This window comes from Serinus canaria, chromosome Z, assembly GCF_022539315.1.
Source record: "Serinus canaria isolate serCan28SL12 chromosome Z, serCan2020, whole genome shotgun sequence".
In the NCBI taxonomy this organism is placed as follows: domain Eukaryota; kingdom Metazoa; phylum Chordata; class Aves; order Passeriformes; family Fringillidae; genus Serinus; species Serinus canaria.
The window spans coordinates 74,750,987-74,770,076 of record NC_066343.1 but is presented as its reverse complement, the minus strand read 5'-3'; the positions used below and the strand labels follow the sequence as shown (position 1 = coordinate 74,770,076).

At 44.4% G+C, this 19,090-nt stretch overlaps 1 protein-coding gene across 2 annotated transcripts in view; it reads left to right on the top strand.

Annotated features, from left to right (window-relative positions):
• Positions 1-19,031, top strand: part of MYO5B (myosin VB) — a 148,148-nt gene extending 129,117 nt beyond the window's left edge. For both annotated transcript variants that reach the window (XM_030237205.2, XM_030237204.2), the window contains exons 30-39: positions 7,135-7,333; positions 8,031-8,124; positions 9,123-9,266; positions 10,367-10,518; positions 10,862-10,951; positions 13,047-13,197; positions 13,947-14,226; positions 14,789-14,963; positions 15,965-16,045; positions 16,887-19,031. In XM_030237205.2, coding sequence (XP_030093065.2) covers positions 7,135-7,333; positions 8,031-8,124; positions 9,123-9,266; positions 10,367-10,518; positions 10,862-10,951; positions 13,047-13,197; positions 13,947-14,226; positions 14,789-14,963; positions 15,965-16,045; positions 16,887-17,039 — 1,519 coding nt within the window. In that variant the 3' untranslated portion in view covers positions 17,040-19,031. The remainder of the gene's footprint in view (positions 1-7,134; positions 7,334-8,030; positions 8,125-9,122; positions 9,267-10,366; positions 10,519-10,861; positions 10,952-13,046; positions 13,198-13,946; positions 14,227-14,788; positions 14,964-15,964; positions 16,046-16,886) is intronic.
• Positions 19,032-19,090: the final 59 nt, after the last annotated feature.

Genomic DNA, 19,090 nt, shown 5'->3' with positions numbered 1-19,090 from the left:
GAGATTAATTTGCACATCACATTCTTGTCAGTAAATCAGTGGAGCTCAGTGTGCTTTCTGCAGCAAGCAGTAGGTTTTGGTCACTTAATGAATTCTGCGAATTTTCTCTTCTTTCCTTCTTTTTCCTTCTTTCCAACATTCTCTGGGAGCCGTGGGTGCTCATATGAGATGTGAAATGCCATTGATGGGCACAGCTTTAATTACTCCCTAAATTTTCCAGTGTGCAGGGAAGGTTAGTTTGTGTTCAGGGCTTGGTGAAGACATCAAAATAAGGGTTGTTGCTTTCACAGGAAACATGTCTGACCCAGGGGTGTCACTGGTCCCCAGTATAAGTTGGTATCTGGCCATACTGGTGCACATTGCCTTCTGTAGCCTGCCAGGAGGCTCCAGTCCTCTTCCCAATATTCTGGTTTCCACACTTGACTTCTGCAGAAAGAACTAAATTGTAGAATCATTTAGGCTCAAAAAGATGTCTTGAGGTTCAGCTCTTCCCCCAGCACTGCAAAGGCCAGCACTAAACCATGTGCCATATCCACATGGATTTTAAATCCCTCCAGGGCCTTTAAGTTTCCAGGATCTAATTTTCCACAGGAGTACAAATATCTTTCCTTGCAATTGCATGGGTGAGCTGCAGTTCTAAGAAGTTCATGTGATCTGGCCTTGGTGGTTTTTGGTCTCTTAAGTTTTGGGAGGGGAAAACTGCAGTCTCCAGGGTCAGTTCATTATTCTCTCCTCTGCCTCTCGTGTGAAGCTTGATGGGAGCTTGGCTCTTGAAATACAGCAAGAGTAGCTCTATATGCTCTCACCCTGATTTTCTGCAGTGATTTATCCAGTGGCTCATTAAGCACCACAAACCTCCCCATTACAAGGTTCCCTGTGCAGTTGTCTGTTTATTGAGTTGGTTTATAAGCTGTAGGCTTGTGTTGATGGCAATAAAATGGATGAAGACAAATGCTTGGGGAGCCTAGATTATTGTATTTCTGGACATAAATTAACATTCCCTCCCCCAGCAAAAATTTGCATTTGTACTTACACAGCTCTATACCCAAGGGTGTCAGCATGAGAAACAGAAATGCCTTCCCTTTGTATTCTTGATCAATACATATTTTAATAGGAAGATTTTCTGGTGGGGTTGCGATTCTGAAGTAGGATTTATAAGCAAGAGCCAGGTCTTCTCTCAACTTCTCTGCAAGAAGTACTCCCATTTCTCTTTTATTGAGTGGTTTGAGTTGGAAGGGACCATAAAACTCATCCGGTTCCAGAACCTGCCATGGGCAGGGACACCTTCCACTGTCCCAGGCTGATCCAAGCTCCACCCAGCCTGGCCTTGGGCACTCCCAGGGATCCAGGGGCAGCCACAGCTGCTCTGGGCACCCTGGGCCAGGGCCTGCCCACTCTCCCAGCCAGCGATTCCTCATTCCCAAGATCCCATCTATGCCTGCCCTCTGGCCCTGGGAAGCCATTCCCTGGCTGCTGTCCCTCCATGCCTTGTGCCCAGTGCCTGTGCAGCTCTCCTGGAGCCCCTGGAGGCCCTGGCAGGGGCTCTGAGGTGTCCCTGGAGCCTTCTCTTGTGCAGGGGAACAGCCCCAGCTGGGCCAGGCTGGCTCCAGAGCAGAGGGGCTCCAGCCCTGGCAGCATCTCCGTGCCCTCCTCTGCACTGGCTCCAGCAGCTCCAGGTCCTTGTGGAGTTGGAGCCAGGGCTGGGCAGCTCTACAGGTGGGGTCTCACCTGAGCCCAGGGGCACGGGGGCAGAATTCCCTCTGCCCTGCTGCCCACACTGGGGGATCAGCCCAGGGCAGGAGGTTCAGGCTGGGGCCGGTCCAGCTCTCACCCACAGCACCCCCAGGTCCGTCTCCCAGGGCTGCTCCCTCTGCTCATCCCTGGGTTCATTCTGGGGGTTGCCCTGACCAGGTGCAGCTCCTGCACTTGGTCTTGTTAAACTTTGTGAGGTTCCTTTGGGCCACTGTTTAGGCTTGTCCAGGTCCCTCTGGATGGCCCAGTCCTTTAGAGGTGTCAGCTGCTCTTTGCCCCCCAGTCTGAGGTACTTTATGACCAGGAGGAGCATCTTCACCAGACCAGCCTTATGGATGTGGTAAAATATCTCTCCACCCAGGAATTGCTCCTAGCTCTAAGCCATCATGTCTTAGTTATTTAGGCTGAGGTCAGAGCATGGCTTTATTTTGGTGGGAGATCGACCTTTTATTCTCTCCATGTCTTTGTCATGCAGCACTTCTAAATACAGCAGGAGCAAAACAGGAAGAACTCTGCCAGGTGCTGCTAACCCTGCCCATGTAGCAATTGTCTCTCCACAAAGCTTCCAGAGGAAAGCCCTTTGATTCCATGTCAAGGGCAAATTTTAACTGAAATCAGCCCTTTCTTTATAAATGCCTTAATCTCAGCTTTTTTTCTTTCTTCTATTACTTTTTTTTTCCTAAAATTCTGCTGAATTTCAGCTGCTAAGAGGAAAATGAAGTTAGCTCCTACCTCATTTTTCTCCTACAATAACTGAATTTAAAGCTAAGTTGGCTTTTTGTTCCCTGTTTCAGTTCTTGGGATCGTTCTTTCAAGGCTGTTTGATCTTGGTGGAAATGCAGAGCCAGTCAGAGACTGGGTGATGGTGTTAAGAGATAATAAATAACCTGGCAGCTCAAAGTAATTCAGGCTGTGCCTTTGAAATTAGCTTCCATGATAGCTTCCAAGTGATTTTTGTTGAGTACATGGATTTTTTCTTTTCCCTGTTGGGCAAGTCCCACCTGCAGCTGCTTTGCAAAATGGAGAGCTGATGCTGGCTACACATAAGGGATGCTTTTGCATCTGGGAGAGACCATGGTGCGGAGATCATACCATACCTCTGCCTCCCACTCTCCCATGGGTATCTTCCCACTCTGCTATAGATCTAGTCTGTGATGGACAGTATTTTTCCTTTTACCTAAAACAAAAAGGTCCATCTGTGCCTGAAAGTGAAATGCTCCTTTTTTATGAAGAGAGAATCATTTACTGAGGATGCTGAAATTAACATCTCTGGGTTGGGGTACATACACCTCCTTTAAGTTACTTTCACAGGGCAGGGAGGTGTTTGGGCAGGAATTTTTTGCTTTTGATGAGGACAGTTTGCTGACTGCAGGTCCCAGCTGCTCCCCAGACCCTTGGCTCCAAAATCATGATAAAGGGCTTTGTGAATCAGCCCTTTTAACTCCTCTCCAGCCTTATTTGAGAATAGGATTGACCCAGCATTTTAGGAAATTATGTTTCAGATGCCAATTACTCCATCTATGTTGAATGGACCCCTTTTTATGTCTTGGTCAACATGACCTTCTGGGGGAAGGGGGAGTGCAGTGACTTGTGAGTCAGTGCTCTGTTGATAGAGATGGACTGAATGCTTATTTCCCAGTAGAGGTTTACCTTCCATCAGCATTTTTATATATTTTCCTTATAATGGCATTTTCTTGAGCTGCTCTCCTGATTTACCTCAATGCCTATGATTAAAAAAGGAAGGAAAGCTGTTTTTCCAAGGAGACTATATTTTAAAAGTGCTGCTCATCATGTGAGATTTCACAGGTTTCTGATGTGCAATAAATAGTGGGGACCTTCCTGCTTTTTCCTTTGGTTTTCAGTGCCTGAGGGCATGTCCTGATAAGATTATATGAACAAAAAAAAAAAAAGACTTTACTAACAAATTCATGCAAATGAGACCAATAAACCTCCCTGTATCTGTCAGCTTGCAGACCCTTTTGGAAACCTGCTATGTATGGGATAGCAACAAGGTTTTAATTGAAATTCATTCATGTGGCTCTAACAGATGAACTTAGCAAGTGTCAGTGCCTGAAATGTTTGCCAGTTTTGAGAAGTGCTGTGCTCAAGCAGTGGCATGGGAGGGATGCATGAGTTGTCTGTGGTGGTGAGGCACCTCCAGAGCCCCTTCACAGCAGTGCTGCAACACTGCATTTCTCACTGCTTTCCTCCTGGGAAAATTTGCTCATGAATGTTTGTGTGTTGTGCTTTGCCACTGAAATATGCAGAGATTCCCTTGCCAGGGAATGGCTTCTGCTACAGCTCTTTTCAGAATGTGTGTTTGGCTTTCTTCTTTTTGTGTTTTGGTTTGTTTGGTTCTGGGTTTTTTTTGTTGTTGTTGTTGGTCCTTTTTTGTTTTTTGTTAATATAATGATATATTAAGTTTGATGGTTTCCTTGCTTACTTTTTAAATTGTTATTGCTTGAAACAAACACTTTTTTTCTAACTGGTATCAAAGCTGTGTAAAATCTTGCTGTAACAAGTGTTTCTGGTCAAGTTGACCAGCTTACATCACTCATTTGTAATGTGTTCAGCCCCTTGTTAAAGAAGATAAATCACCTTGTTTCCTCATATAACTTGAAAAAAAAAATCCTAACAATCTGCTAAAAGGAGACTAAAAAAGCCAACTGCTATAAGTATTAAAGTGAGATGAGACTTTCCTGGCCATTATTCTGCCTGGATGTATACAGAGGAGATTGATCTTGTGTGGATGCATGTGGTGTTTGGACCAAAGGTTGCTCTGAGGAAAGACTGATGTGTTTGAGTCAAATGCTGAGGAAACCCTTGGCTGAAGTAGAAGGAGTAGAGTTTATTTTAGACCAGTGGGAATTGCTGCAGTGGGAAAGAGATGGAGAAACTTCTTTTTAAAATGTCTTACAGGGCACAACCAGGGCAGGGCTCTCCTTCCCTGTGGTGGAAAAAGAAATGCAATGCAATGAAAGTGTGCTCTAAAAACTAATACTGAATGAAACACAAAAGGCTTCTGCACCTTTTCCCCTTCTCTTTCAATTGACCTTTTGTCTTTCTCTGTCCTCTTGTTTCCTTTTTCTGGCCTTTGTTTCTAGCAAGACTGAGGACTGGGGCTATCTCAATGAAGATGGAGAGCTCGGCTTGGCTTATCAAGGTTTAAAGCAAGTTGCCAGGTCAAACACTTTCTGTTTTTCTCCACTCCTTCTTCTCCCTTCTCCTGCCTTTTCCTTGCCCTCTTGTTTACTTCTCCTGCTCTGCTCTTGCCATGTGGAACTGGGCAGGGCCCACTGTCCTCCCGTCTGGGAGAAGCCGGAGGTAGGATTTCCAAACTGCAGGAATTGAGACCCTCCTGTAATTTTCAGAGGAGTCCTGGTTCCAGTTGGCCATTGCTGGTGGTGGCTGTTGTCACTAATGCCTGAGCTGTGATCCAGAAGGATTATGTGACAGTAATGGGAAATTGGGTGATGGAGGGGTTGGGAAGCTGGGATCTGCAAGAAGACAAAAAACCCCTCCCATTTTATTTTTTTTCTCCCAAATTGCACTAAGACATGGCACCTCTCAGAAGCGTTTTCTCCCAGTCCTTGACCTGTTGGAAGGGGAGGGTCTGTGCTTGTGTCCCAGTGCTGTCACCTTTGCATGATCCTGGGGATTTTGTGCTCCCATCCGTGTGTTGTCTGTGGCTGAGAAGGGCACATGGTGGACACAGGGTGCCCTTGTTCCACAGCCCTCCCCAGGTCCTGCTCTGCTGGGCAAATGTCCCTCCTGGATTCTTGTCCTGCATCACCCCCGTGCTTGGTGGTTATGGGGCTCCAATATGATTTTATTAAAGTTTTAAGGACATTAAATAGATTAAAAATGTAAGTATTCTGTATAGAGTAGTCTAAAGTGGTCACATCTAGAGGTTTCAGGTTAAAGCCAGACAGTAACAGGAAGAAATAACAGTGATAATTTCATGTGTTTTTCCAAGCAAAGTAGGAACCCAGGTTCATAGGAGGAGCATGTTCTTCTGAGGGTGTCTCACGGATTATCCAGACTGAATCCCAACTAATCCCAGTATGAAGAAATAAAGTGAAAATTAAGTACTTAATACTTATTTCATGGTGGGCCTGTATTTTCTTAATATTCTTATATATTAAGAATATAACTCCTGACAAGATTATGAGGTTGACTGCTTTATTGCTCATGTTTCTATAGGTGGAAAACATGCTTTTCTGTCTTCTGCTGGAATGTGGGAGTAGAGACTGTGTTGTTAAATTTTACAAAGGGAACAAAAACAACTACACAAAACAACGTGGGGATGATTAGTACTTTTCATCCAGGAATCTTCCCTGAAAGCATGCACTCTTTTATAAAAAAGTTATTACAGAAAAATACCAAAACAACAACAAAAAAATTTTGTGCATAATTGTTCCTGTAGGGAAACAGTTGACAGATGTGGATCACAATCAATTTCCCAGTGGACCAGTGTGAGTTGTAGCTCTGGGTCTGTTCAGGTCCTGGGTCAGTGTGGAGCTGTCAACAGCAGAATCCTCCTCATCTTTGAGGATTGCTGTTTGCACCCAGTGTCAGAAGGCCCTGAGCTGGCTGTGAGGTGACCCTCAGCCCTGAGCAGGCACATCTCTGAGCTACAGCAGGAGCAGGGGCTTGGTGGTCCCCTTGGTCATTCCTCCTTCTTGGCCACCACTGTCCTGTATAATCTGGGACTGTGCTTTGTAGCTGCTGGCGTGGTGGTTCTCTCTCAGAGGTCTCATAGCTTCTGGAGTCACTTCAATCTTCTGGCAAGAGCTGGTGGGCTGAAGGGAGATTTCCATGTAGCAGAGGGTGCAGGACACTTAAAATCAATTACCATGTCACCTGCCAGGTTGACACCATCACCATCAGCACAGGTGTCTGCAGTTAACATCTCAGTGATGAATCATTCTTCCACTGGATTTAAAAAGGCATTCTGGCTTAGCAAATGGCAGTTTTCGAGAGTGAAAATTTATGTTTGACAGGAAAGGAGCACAAGAACAAATGTCCTTCAAGCTGAGCTTTTGAAAACAAAACTTGCAGGTGTTGATCTGTGTTGCTTTCTTGCCATGTATTTGCTCTTTGCAAGTAAAGGAACTTGGATGTTTGATGCAGTTAAAAAAGGGTGCTTTGGGATTTATTGTTTAAAAATCCCAACCTTTGATTGTAGTATTGAAAAGAATTTAATCTGAAGTATAGCAAATGACAGACTAGTGTGGCAATAATAGCTTCTTGTTTGTCAGTTTTATAGGGAGGTTTACAGAGTATTTCCCAAGTTGTCTGATTTTGAAGGATCTAAACTCAAATGGTGGTTACTACCGTCACGCTGACATCACAGACTGATCAGTGTGGTCCTGTTCTCAGGTTGCTGGAAGCACAGCTCCAGGACCAGAGAAGGGAGCATGAGGAGGAGATGGAAGCTCTGAGAAACCAGATGGATTTAATGCAAGAGGAGCTGGAGAAGCAGCAGCAGGCATTCCTGCAGACTCTACAGCTCTCTCCAGAGATCCAGGTGGAATTTGGACTTCAGCAAGAAATTACACGTCTGACCAATGAAAACCTGGTAAGAGGCTGTGCTGAAAAGACAGAAAGAGAGCAAAAAGTAGTTTGAGAAAAGAAGATATGAAGCATAACAGGGAGGAAAGGGCACTGGGATCTCTTTCACCCCTCCTAAACTTTGCAGAAACCATCAGCATCACCCACTGGTGCATTTGGGAGTGCTGGCACCTGGCCTCAAGCTGATGTTCTGTGGCTGTGTGACTTTTGTGCTTTAAAAATAAAGCACCTACATAGGTGCTTTATTTTTAATTTTTTAAATGCTTTTTTAAGCCTTTCTACTTTGTGACACTGCCTTCCAAATCAGATCACTTCTACTCTGTTAGGCACAGAGGCAGCACAGGTCTTTCATCTTACTTGCTTTTATTGGGAGTGTGGAAAGGCAGTTGCCACTTCAAAAAGTTGGCCTGGATGATCATAAATTTTCCCTTTCTCCCTTTCTGTATCTGTGTGCAAATTCTGGAGGGAACATTGGCACCTCCTGAGTTTTTGCCTTTTTTCAACAACTCCAGTATCTAAATAAAACTGTTTAAATGTGATTAACTGCCAGGATTAAATGCTGTGGTGGTACTCCTCTTCCACTGAGATGCTCGCACCATGCCTTGGGGATGCACAGACCAGACTCCAGCCTCTAACTCACCCCAAATGAGTTGTTTTTGGGTTTAATGTTGGGAGTTCTTTTAAATATATATTCTGTCTTTCAGGATCTTAAAGAATTGCTGGAAAAGTTGGAAAAGAATGAAAAGAAGCTGAAGAAGCAGCTGAAGATTTACATGAAGAAGGTCCAAGATTTTGAAGGTGACCTGTGCATTGGGAGATGCTGGTTTGGGGGGACTGCACTTGGGTTTTACTTCTTTGGCCAGTCTTGGAGAGCTGCAGGGTTTCGGGGTTTTTTTCTCCTTTTCTTTCTATGAAAGTAAGATTTTGCTTGTTCTGGCACTGAACTAGCAGCAGACACTGAGCTGACACTGACCCTGTACTGGGGTTTGGAGGATATTTAAGGAAACTTTTCTGCTGTCATTGCAGTCAATGCAATGACCCAGGCAGAGATACAGAGGAGCCCAGTGGCCAGCAGGAAAGTGCTCTGATCTGTCAATTCTGAAGGAGGAATTATAACCCTTTAGTATCAAATTGTGTATGTATATTCTGCTTAATGAGAAATCACCTTAAATGTGGCATCTGTGTTGTACGGAAAGCACTTCCTGTTCTCTGGAGAAGCTGTGATTAATCAGAGAGCCCCATTCTCATGAGTTAATTTCTGGAAACCAGGCATTAAGTGAAATTAAGCTGAATAACTGGAGGGTTTCCACGGCTCGCCCAGCTGCTCCCTGTCAGTGTGATTTGCATGCTGCTTGCTGCAGTATTTGCATGCTGGTCTCTTCTACTTTATTACACTTCAGCAGTGTGCCACCATGGCTTGCAGCTTTGCAGGCAGACAGAAGATGCCATGCTTAGGGATTTTCCATTGCCTGCTTGCTTTTTGCCTGGCTCTGTGAAAATCATTCACTAGGGTTGCTACCTTCTAGCCTGTGGTCTCTTGGAAAATAAAAAATGGCTTCATTTTTTCCTCTTCTAAGTTCAAGTTTTGCACTTTTTCTGTCATTCAGAGTCAGAACTCTGTGGACTGGTAATCCAGGACTGTTGATATTTTTAAAGGTCTGTCAAAGCTGATGATATTATTGGGAATTCAATATGTAACTTTTTGACTTGATGTCTGCACTAAGGCCAGTGGAGGGCCTGAATAGCTGTTGATTTCCAGGTACCAGCCAGGTGTTGATAACCTTTTCTCTTCACAGCATCCCAGACAGTGGTGCCAGTGGAGAGGAGGCCGCATGAGCGGAGCATGCAGGTTGCTGTCCAGAGGAAGGAGAAGGATTTTCAGGGCATGCTGGAATATTACAAAGAAGATGAGCCACTCCTCATCCGAAACCTCATTACAGGTGGGGAACTTGCTCTGCTTCTCTGCCTGGCTGCTCCTTCTCGTGGGGGTGTTTGTAAACCTGAGATTAAAAAATTAAGGTAGACAAGCAGATCTTCTTAATTGATTCCTTCTGGGGCTGCATATTTGTGGTGATGGCAGTTTGGGTAGGTAAAGTAGTGCTGCACTAAGCAGATAGACCAGGATGGACACAATCCCTTAGGGATAGCAAAAAATGGGAAACACAAAGCAAAGCTAGATTTAGAGCAGGCAGTAACTTGCTGAGCTTCATATGAAGTGATCGATGGGGAGGGGGTGGCGGAAGGACAGGCCCCTGGGCCTGGCACAGCAGTGGAACAAAGGTAGCTCAGTTTATGAGGTAATAACAGACAACAGATAATGAACTTGTGAGCTCTTCTGCACTGCACAGGCTGGTCAGAGTTGCTGCAACATCCCCTCACTCAGTGCTGTTTCAGAAGTCAGGCTTCCCTGGCAAGGTGTTGGCATTCACTACAACTCTAACCCCAGCAGAGCCTAGTGAGGATCCAAAAAGTGTTCACAGAGCAGTGCTAGCCCATTGTTGTGGGCACTGAAGCTCTCCTAATCAGACAAGCTTGTTCTATAGAGGCCCCAAATGCCCACAGCTGCCATTAGGATTCCGTATCTTGAGGGAAGGAGTGATTTAATGTGTCATCAATTCAAGGAGAGGATTTATTATGTGAGGTATTCCTGAAAGCTTTGGAGAGCTGTTCTGAGGTGGTTTTGTGCTGCTGGGGGAGGGTTTTACAAGGTAGAGAAGCTCGGGTTCCACTGTGCATCCACAAGGAGAAATGGGGTGTTGTCACAAACCTCAGTGCAGGCAGGGCTGCCCTCCCGTGCCTGAGTGCTGAGGGTCTGGGACAGGTCCCTCTGTCCTGCACCTGAACCTCTGGCTCTGTGTCCACTCTGCAGAGAGGGATGCAAGTTGCAGAGCCAAAATATAATTTTCCCCAGGGCTGAGGGGAGAGGGTTTTCCCTGGGTACACTCCAGCTCTGGCATTCTCTGCTTCTCTTGTCAGTTGGAGAAATCCAAGTTTGCTTCTTTTGTGAAATCTTCATTTTTTTAATTGTCAAATCTTCCAGATCTCAAGCCTCAGGCAGTGTCTGCTACTGTTCCCTGCCTTCCTGCTTACATCCTGTACATGTGCATCAGACACGCAGATTACATCAACGATGACCAGAAGGTGCACTCCTTGCTCACCTCCACCATCAACGGCGTTAAGAAAGTGCTGAAGGCAGGTGTCCACTTGCTCTTGTCTTGGGGTTGAGGGGCTGTCAGGTGGCAATAACCATGTCCAAGAGTGTGACACTCAGCTCTCACAATGATTTTCAAGTCAATTTGCTCTTAGAGCCTCCTTTTTTAGAAGAGTGAGGAAACTTATGATCTTAGCAATGGCTGTTTGAATTTAGAGGTTAAAAAAAATTTTGCAGAGAAGAGCAGCTAATATTGCCCAGCTGCAGAGGGAAAGCTGCCTGATTTTGGGTGGGGAAACTCAAAATGGGTTAGTTTTGTGATGCCATCACCGCCCACTGAAAGGGAGGGAGGGGATCTCACGTGTTTTCACTTTGTCTCTACAGAAGCACCAGGATGACTTTGAGATGACATCGTTCTGGCTGGCGAACACCTGCCGGCTGCTGCACTGCCTGAAGCAGTACAGCGGGGAAGAGGTGAGAGCCCGGCCTGGGGTGGCATCCCTGAGGGACAGTCCTGCCTCCTCCGGGCTCCAGGGCCTTCCCTCTGGCTGTGGGATGGGGCTGTTCTGACTGCCCTCCTTGGTTAATCTGGGTATAGCACGGCAGTGCTATCATCTTGATATAGCACAGCTAGCATTCCCTGGAAAAGCTCCTAAAAGCACAGAAGGGTTTGGGTTGGAAAGGGACCTTAAATCCCATCTCATTCCATCTCCCTGCCATGGGCAGGGACACCTTCCACTGTCCCAGGGTGCTCCAAGCCCTGTCCAGCCTGGCCTTGGGCACTGCCAGGGATCCAGGGACAGCCACAGCTGCTCTGGGCACCCTGGGCCAGGGCCTGCCCACCCTCCCAGCCAGCAATTCCTCATTCCCAAGATCCCATCTGTGCCTGCCCTCTGGCCCTGGGAAGCCATTCCCTGGCTGCTGTCCCTCCGTGCCTTGTGCCCAGTGCCTGTGCAGCTCTCCTGGAGCCCCTGGAGGCCCTGGCAGGGGCTCTGAGGTGTCCCTGGAGCCTTCTCTTGTGCAGGGGAACAGCCCTAGCTGGGCCATTCTTTCTATGCTCTTTCTGGTGGGCCATTTTGAAGGTTGTTCTCCTGGTTTTAGTTCGTCCCACAGCTTTTCATTAAGCAATATTTCATAGCTTGAATTAAGTTTTATTAAAGCTGATCCCTTTCAAAAGAATGGAATTATCACAGTTCTCCATTATCACAGAACTAGTACGTTCTAGTTCTCCTAGAACATACTGCCATCCTTATAGCTATGTATTCTACAAATGAAAATTTTCAACAGACCAAAATACTGTTTTTTTAGTCTTTAGATATTTATTTAGATATATTGAGCATTCAAACGGTAAGAAAAAAAATCATTAAATAAATTAACTATTAATGTCATTCAAAAGATAATGGTTTGTGTGCAAAACCTCATCACTGCATTTTAAAGATTTAAAATTAAAAGTTAAATTAAAATATTTTAGAGAATACTTCCTAGCAGTTGTGCTCTTGTTTGCCCTCTTCTGTCTGGATAATAATACTGCATTTAAAGAAAATCCTCTCCAGAAAACCAGCTGGTTTAAAACCTAGTCTTAAATTTTACGTTGTTTGCTGTGATTTAATGTGTTAAATGAATCAGCTCTTTGCAAATTTCATTGGCAATTGTTGCAAAATATAGAGGGGAGAAATACTTCAGAGCAGTCTGCAAGATACTGTTATCTTTAGTTTTAAAACTGGCCTCTTTTTCAGAAAAGGCTCAAAAGAAAATCCCAACCCACATGCAGTCCTGTCAGGTGAAGAGCATGGTGCTCTATGATTAGTCAGGAAAATGGGGATATTGTGAAATCAACTCAAATTGGTACATGTTGTATTTTTGCATTTTGCCAGTCAGCAACCAACAAAAACAGTTTCATAGTTCTCATTTTCACACCAAGTAAGACCATATTAGCAGGCAATTAAAGGATCTGTGTTAATTAAAACATCCCATTGGCTTCTGCCACTAAAACTGGTATTAATATCTGTGCCCAGAACTGAGGGCTTACAGCAGTCAGATGCAGGATTATAGATCAGCTGTATCAGCAAAAGGCAGCAAAAAAAAATACTAAACTCCATTATTTCAGGAGATTTATGAATTCAGAACAATTTTAAATGTTGTCAAAGCATGTAACATGCGATCATAATTTTTTTTCCAATTTTCTAGAACCTAATTTAAAAATATTTTTTTCCCATAATCAGCTGGAACTCAAAAGGATAAGCTAAAAGGTAGTTTCAGAGGGCCTGAAATGTCATTTTCTACTCTATATGTTGCAGTTAATACAAATGTGCAGATCTTTGCTAAGGATAAAATGAAAAACTGGTAGTTTCATGATTTTCTTCAAAAGGTAGTTCTCTAGCAATACTTTATGAACAAATGCCTAGGTAACTGAAAGGGATTTATAAGTTTTGTTCTTTTCTATGATGTACTTTGATAACGTATTTTGTTATACTGTACTGTAAGGGTGCAGGGGGGTTTTAATGCGGTGGTTTTGATGGACTGTCAGTGGGTGGGATAATGAGCCTGGGTGTTTTAATCTCCTTTTCAGGGTTTCATGACCCAAAACACAGCGAAGCAGAATGAGCACTGCCTGAAGAACTTCGACCTGACCGAGTACCGGCAGGTCCTGGGCCACCTCTCCATCCAGATCTACCAGCAGCTCATCAACATTGCAGAGGGCATCCTGCAGCCCATGATCGGTGAGCTCTCAGCTGCCCTTCAGCAGGGTGCTTCTTGGCCCAGATTATCTGCTCCAGCTGATTTTCAGACCTTTGCACAGGGCCAGCATGACCCAGAGAGTTTTCCCCATGATAGGAGCTAATAGGGATGAGGGTTTTTGCTCCCTCTCCAGAAGATATCTCTTTTATTTCTTTTGGGGAGGCAGTGGAAGAGGTGAGGTTGTGCTGGTGGGTCTGATTTCTCTTCCAGACCAGGTTTGTGGTTAATCTTTTTTGGATGGAAATGTACATTATAAGAGAGGAGAGGACTGGGAAGAGGGAAAAGACTCATAAAGACCTTGTTTTTGAGGGTGTGAAAGAAGATATGATAAGAGTTATCTCTTCAGCCAAATCCATGAGGACTCATCTGAGAAATGCCCCATCCCTGGAAGTGTCCAAGGCCCAGCTGGACGGGGCTTGGAGCCACCTGGGATGGTGGGAGGTTTCCCTGCCCATGGTGGGGGTGTTTGACCTAAATGGCCTTTAAGGTTTCTTCCAAACCAAACTCTTGCATAGTTCTATGACATCTGTGTGTTTTTAAACTATTTTGTATTATCAAAGTAAACCAGCATTCATGGATCTGTCCTGCTGTTGTTTCTCACAGCATCCGTGGTGCTGCATCACTGAGACAGATACATGTTCATTGCAGATCATGGAAGGATCAGTTCTTCCCTCTAGTGACAAACAGATGGATGCAGGCTTTTTAGGCCATTTCCCCCTCCTCTTTTCAGTGTCTGCTGTGCTGGAAAATGAGAGTATCCAAGGGCTTTCCAGTGTCAAACCGGTGGGCTACAGGAAATATTGCTCCAAGGAGGGTGACAGCTCCTACAGCTTGGATGAAATGATTCGCCAGCTGAACACATTCCACAGCATCATGTGTGACCAGGGCCTGGACCCAGAGATCATCCAGCAGGTGTTCAAGCAGCTCTTCTACATGATCAACGCCATCACCCTGAACAACCTCTTGCTGAGGAAGGATGTCTGCTCATGGAGCACGGGCATGCAGCTGAGGTGGGGCTGGGGCTTGAGGCAGGGCTCTGCCTGCTTAGGGAAGTTTTGGTAATTTTATAAGTTGGTGGAATATAGGAAAATAAAGTGCACTTAGTGCAAATTAGTTAAATCTTCCTTTTGCTACGCTTTCCCCTTCCCACGCTGGATCTTTCTGTGCTCCCCTTGAGGCCAGTGGGCACAGTAAAAGCATTTTCTGTGGAGATATTCTCAAAGGTATCTGGGTACCTTGAAGGATCTTTTTAGCATTTAAAAGCTGGTTAAAAGCTTCATTTTAATTGTTGAAACTTGGAGGAATCTGAATGCTGTAGAAAAGCACCTCCCTTGTATTGTTGTTGGTTGGTACATGGTTCATCTATTTGAAAGGTACTTGGAGTATATATTTTACTCTGAGTTGTTGAGTCCTAAGCTTTGGTCTGATTGTCTCTTCCTGCGTATATCACAAATACACAGCACAAAGAGCCACATCCACCAGCACTGCAACATACCCTGAGCCCCAAAGAGGAGTTTTGAATATGCTGCTTTTTACCTCTGAGCTCACATCTTTTCTTGGTTGCTTATCCAGGTTTAACATCAGCCAGCTGGAGGAATGGCTGCGTGGGAAGAATCTGCAGCAGAGTGGAGCAGCACAAACTTTGGAGCCCTTGATTCAGGCAGCACAGCTCCTGCAGCTGAAGAAGAAAACCTCAGAGGATGCGGAGGCCATCTGCTCCTTGTGCACATCACTCTCAACTCAGCAGGTAGGGAGCAGGGCAGGGGTTTACAGCACAGGTAATTGAGGAGTGGGAAACGGTGTTCTCCCACTGCCAGCTCTTCAGTGTGCCATTCCTTCAGTGGGCACAGCTTGTGCTTTTCAGGACTGATGTTACATCTTGGCCCCTCCCAGAGGTGGCCACAGTGGTGGCCCCTCTATTACAGTGCCACTGATGGCACTGGAGCTCCAGAAATGTGCAAAGATGAAACCCAGCCCTGAGGAGTTTGTTGTGTAAGTCAGATCCTCAGCATTTTAAACCTGCCTAACTCTAATTGCAGTTCTGCTGTCTCTGAAGCCTGCCTTTTGCAGTTTTCCAAAAACCCTCTGATTTTAAGGGTTCCCACACCTATTGTCTTTTGCCAGCTCTTAAACTGGCTGTATCTGCAGGATGCCCACCAAGGATTCCTGTTTGGGGTGGGAGGTTTGAAGTACCAACCTAGGCTGGCTGGATATGACCTTGAACTTTGAGACTCCATTCCAGGAAGATTTAAACTCATGTTTTTTACTGCTGAATGGCCTGTCATTAATTTGAGAATATTGTAGGAAGAGAGAAGTGGGAGGTGTGAGCTGATTTCCAGTGGTTCTCAGAGAGCCTTTCTAATGTATGTTCATCACCCTGTCCTGAACATGCATTTTTGAGAAAAGCTGAGGGGAGGAGTGGGAGTGAAGGAGCGTCAAGAGAAGTATTGTAGAGGTGACATCAGAAGTCATCCATGTCACCATGTGCCAGCCCTGTATAAATCTGTTGTACAAGTCTGTTGCCAATTTTTAGACCTTCCCATAAGAAGTAATTTTGACAGGTCCATAGATCTTGAAATACCTTACAGCAGGCAAAGAAAAACACCAGGGTGATACTTCTGCTGCTTCTTTTCTCTGCTTTGTCATGGCAGACTTGTTATGGCCATATCATGACAACCTGCTGCTGGTGCTTTGTGTTCTGGAGAAGTTTAGCTTCTCATGACCCTTACCATGTTTTCTTTTTAACAGATTGTAAAGATACTTAATCTCTACACTCCTGTGAATGAGTTTGAAGAACGTGTGACAGTAGCTTTCATACGAAACATACAGGTAAATTTAAAGGGCTGCTAACTGGAGGGCACAAATGACATCTCTGTAGTTCTAGTGGCATCTGTATTAAATCACTGCTAACCTGAGCATTTGTAAAAGGCATGCTGCTGCAGGTTGTCCTGAATTCAGTGCTCTGTGTGTGCACACACACTTACAGCACACAGCTGCAGGGATAACCAGGCTGTTAATCACAGAGGGCAATAAGCCAAATCCCAAGCTCAGCTAAGTCAATTCTTCAGTAGCAACACGACTGAGGATTAAGGTTGCAGTAGTCAACAAAGTGTTTGTGAAATTGAGTTCTGAGATAGGAGGTAGAAATTAGCAACTAAAGGGAAAAAAAAAAACCAACAAATTAAAGCCAAACACCTTTTAATGCTCTCAAGGAGCAGGGAGGAAAAGGAGGGGCATGTGTTCAGCTACCCCCAGAACATTTCACCATGGTTGAGCAGCTGAATCAAAGGTGGTCTGCTGGTATAATGTAGTCCTGGTTTTGCTGTGCCAAGGGGGTCATCTTGTTTCCAGGTTCTGGATCTTTGTGGTCACGTAGAAAATGTAACCAGGTTCTCCTGAAGCAGTGTTTCCTACAGTCTGGTAGAAGTTCCTGTAATAACTTGCTCAGAAGGAAAGGTGCAGAAGAGAACAAAATAGTTCTCACTGTTTTCTGCAGTGTAAAATGATGCAAATTCTCAAACTTTTGATGGTGTTAAACACAACAAGAAAAGTTCTCACTGTTTTCTGCAGTGTAAAATGATGCAAATTCTCAAACTTTTGATGGTGTTGAACACAACAAGAAAAGGCAACAACTGATGCTAAATTTGTTTTCTTCTCCCACACCCAACAGAAGCAGTTGCAAGAACGGAATGACCCTCCACAGCTGCTGTTAGACTTCAAGCACATGTTCCCAGTTCTGTTCCCATTCAACCCATCTGCCATCACCATGGACTCCATTCATCTCCCTGCTTCTCTCAACTTGGATTTTCTCAATAAAGTCTGAAGAAAGTAGAATTAAACTCATCTCTCACACCCAGAGACTTCCAGCAACAAAAGAAAAAAAATAATAAAAAGAATTCAAGAGCTCTTTAAATATGGACCAAACAGGCTTATGGAAGAACCAGTACACAGTAACAAATGGATGCTAAAATGTACACTAAAAAAGACACTGGTCTGTATGTGATTTTTTTTTTGGTAATTTGCATCTCAGAAATAAGGATACTTGAAAAATAGATTTATTTTTTACTGCTTGCTTTTATGTTGACATAGTTCAAAGCCCTTAATCATCTCCAAAAGCCAGGAAGTGGGAGACAGCTTATTTTGATTTTCATAGGTGTCTATGACAAGAACAAAATTTGAGACACTTCTGCTGCCTTGAAGGATGTGTCATTTGTCTAGTAGCAGGTGGTCTTGTGTGAATGAATAGCAGAACATGCAGTTCTGCCTTCAGTTCTTGCTAGCAACTGCATTCATGATAGTGAATTGAAAAAGTAAATTGCAGAAAGTGTGTATTTATCACACCATAAAGGTAAAGGGCTGGGATACTGCTTGTTTCCACTGATGTGGAATTTGTCACAAATAGTATGTTTGAGAAATGCCGTTGCTCCTCCTAAATACATTCAGTGCATCTGCTTCATGGAAATTGAGATAAATTGGCAGGAATTTGTTCCATTGGACTTTCTTGCATTACCAAACTTATGTTAGCAAAGGTTTTGTCCTAGTGAAATAATCATGATGCAAAGGACTGCCTTAAGCCTTCTGCTTCTAGTATAACATCATGCTGATCCCTACTGTTGGCTTTCCTTGTGCTTTTGAGTGTCAAACACTTTCCTCCAGTGGCTGTCAAGGTTCTTGTACCTGTTATATGGCCAGTGTCAGAATCCCATGCACAGATCATGTTAAGGAACCCACTTAAATCCTCCAGCCCTACCTGTGTTCAGTGGGTTAATCCTAGCTGTAGCTGTCCATGGAAAAACTCCATTCAGTTCAGTAGCCATCCAAAGTGTTAAGAATCATGCAAATACACAGCTTGCATAAATGAAGAATATTTTAAAAATTAAAAAAATTTCTAAAAGAGATGAAATGTTCTAATACACACACACACACACACACACACACACACAAAAAAGCTGTCAGGTGGTACGTTAGAAACATAAGCCATTTCTTTAAGAGTGAACCCCCCAAACTACAACCACCTTAAATGAATAATTGCTTTCAATTCAGATTCTGTTATGTTTTTTTAAAATCAGACTTATAAACTAAGCCAAACCAACCTTCTGACCTCACGACACAGATGCTGAAGGAGACCAGCCATTGGTTTTTCTGTGGTCCTTGGCAGCACTCGCTGAGCTGTCAGTGACTGCTGGGCAGGGGAGGAGGTGGGTTCCCCAGGGTCAAGGCTGCTCCATGACTACTCATCGTGGGAGTGCTCCTGCCACAGCACAACGTGCCAAACTGCAGTCAGGATGTGTGGCTGCCAGCATTCTGCCCTCTCCACTTCCACAATGGTCTTGTTTAAGTCAATCTTAACTCACCTGCTTTTGCAGCTCCTTCTGTTGTCCGCAGCTCCATCATGACTAAAAGCTTTCTAAGAAAAATCCACTCTCTCCACCTGACTCTTTTCAGCTGGTGTAAATCCAAACAGCAAATTATGACCAGATAGGCTGTCTGCTCAGAGATTGAAAGCAGAATGTGAAGTTTCTTAAAGATACACTAACTCCTGTCTGCTGCAGTTTCCTTTCTAGTCAAGGAGTGTGTTGTGATTTAGGCATCATGTATATAATCAGTGTATATACAAACTGCAGTAGTCCTGTATGTACTATATATGTATATGACTATCCAAAAAAGCACACTTTAAAAGAAACAATTGAGTGCCGTGCAGAGTTATATCAGTCTATGCCAGTGGGTAAATACCTTGATCCAAACTGAGACTATAGTTCAGAGCAACTGTTACCACTGAAGGACAGATTTCAGGCTAAAAAGTAATTTGTTCCCCCTTAATCATCACCCATTGAATTACAGATATTTTGCTTGTAAAGAGCTAGGACTGTCTCC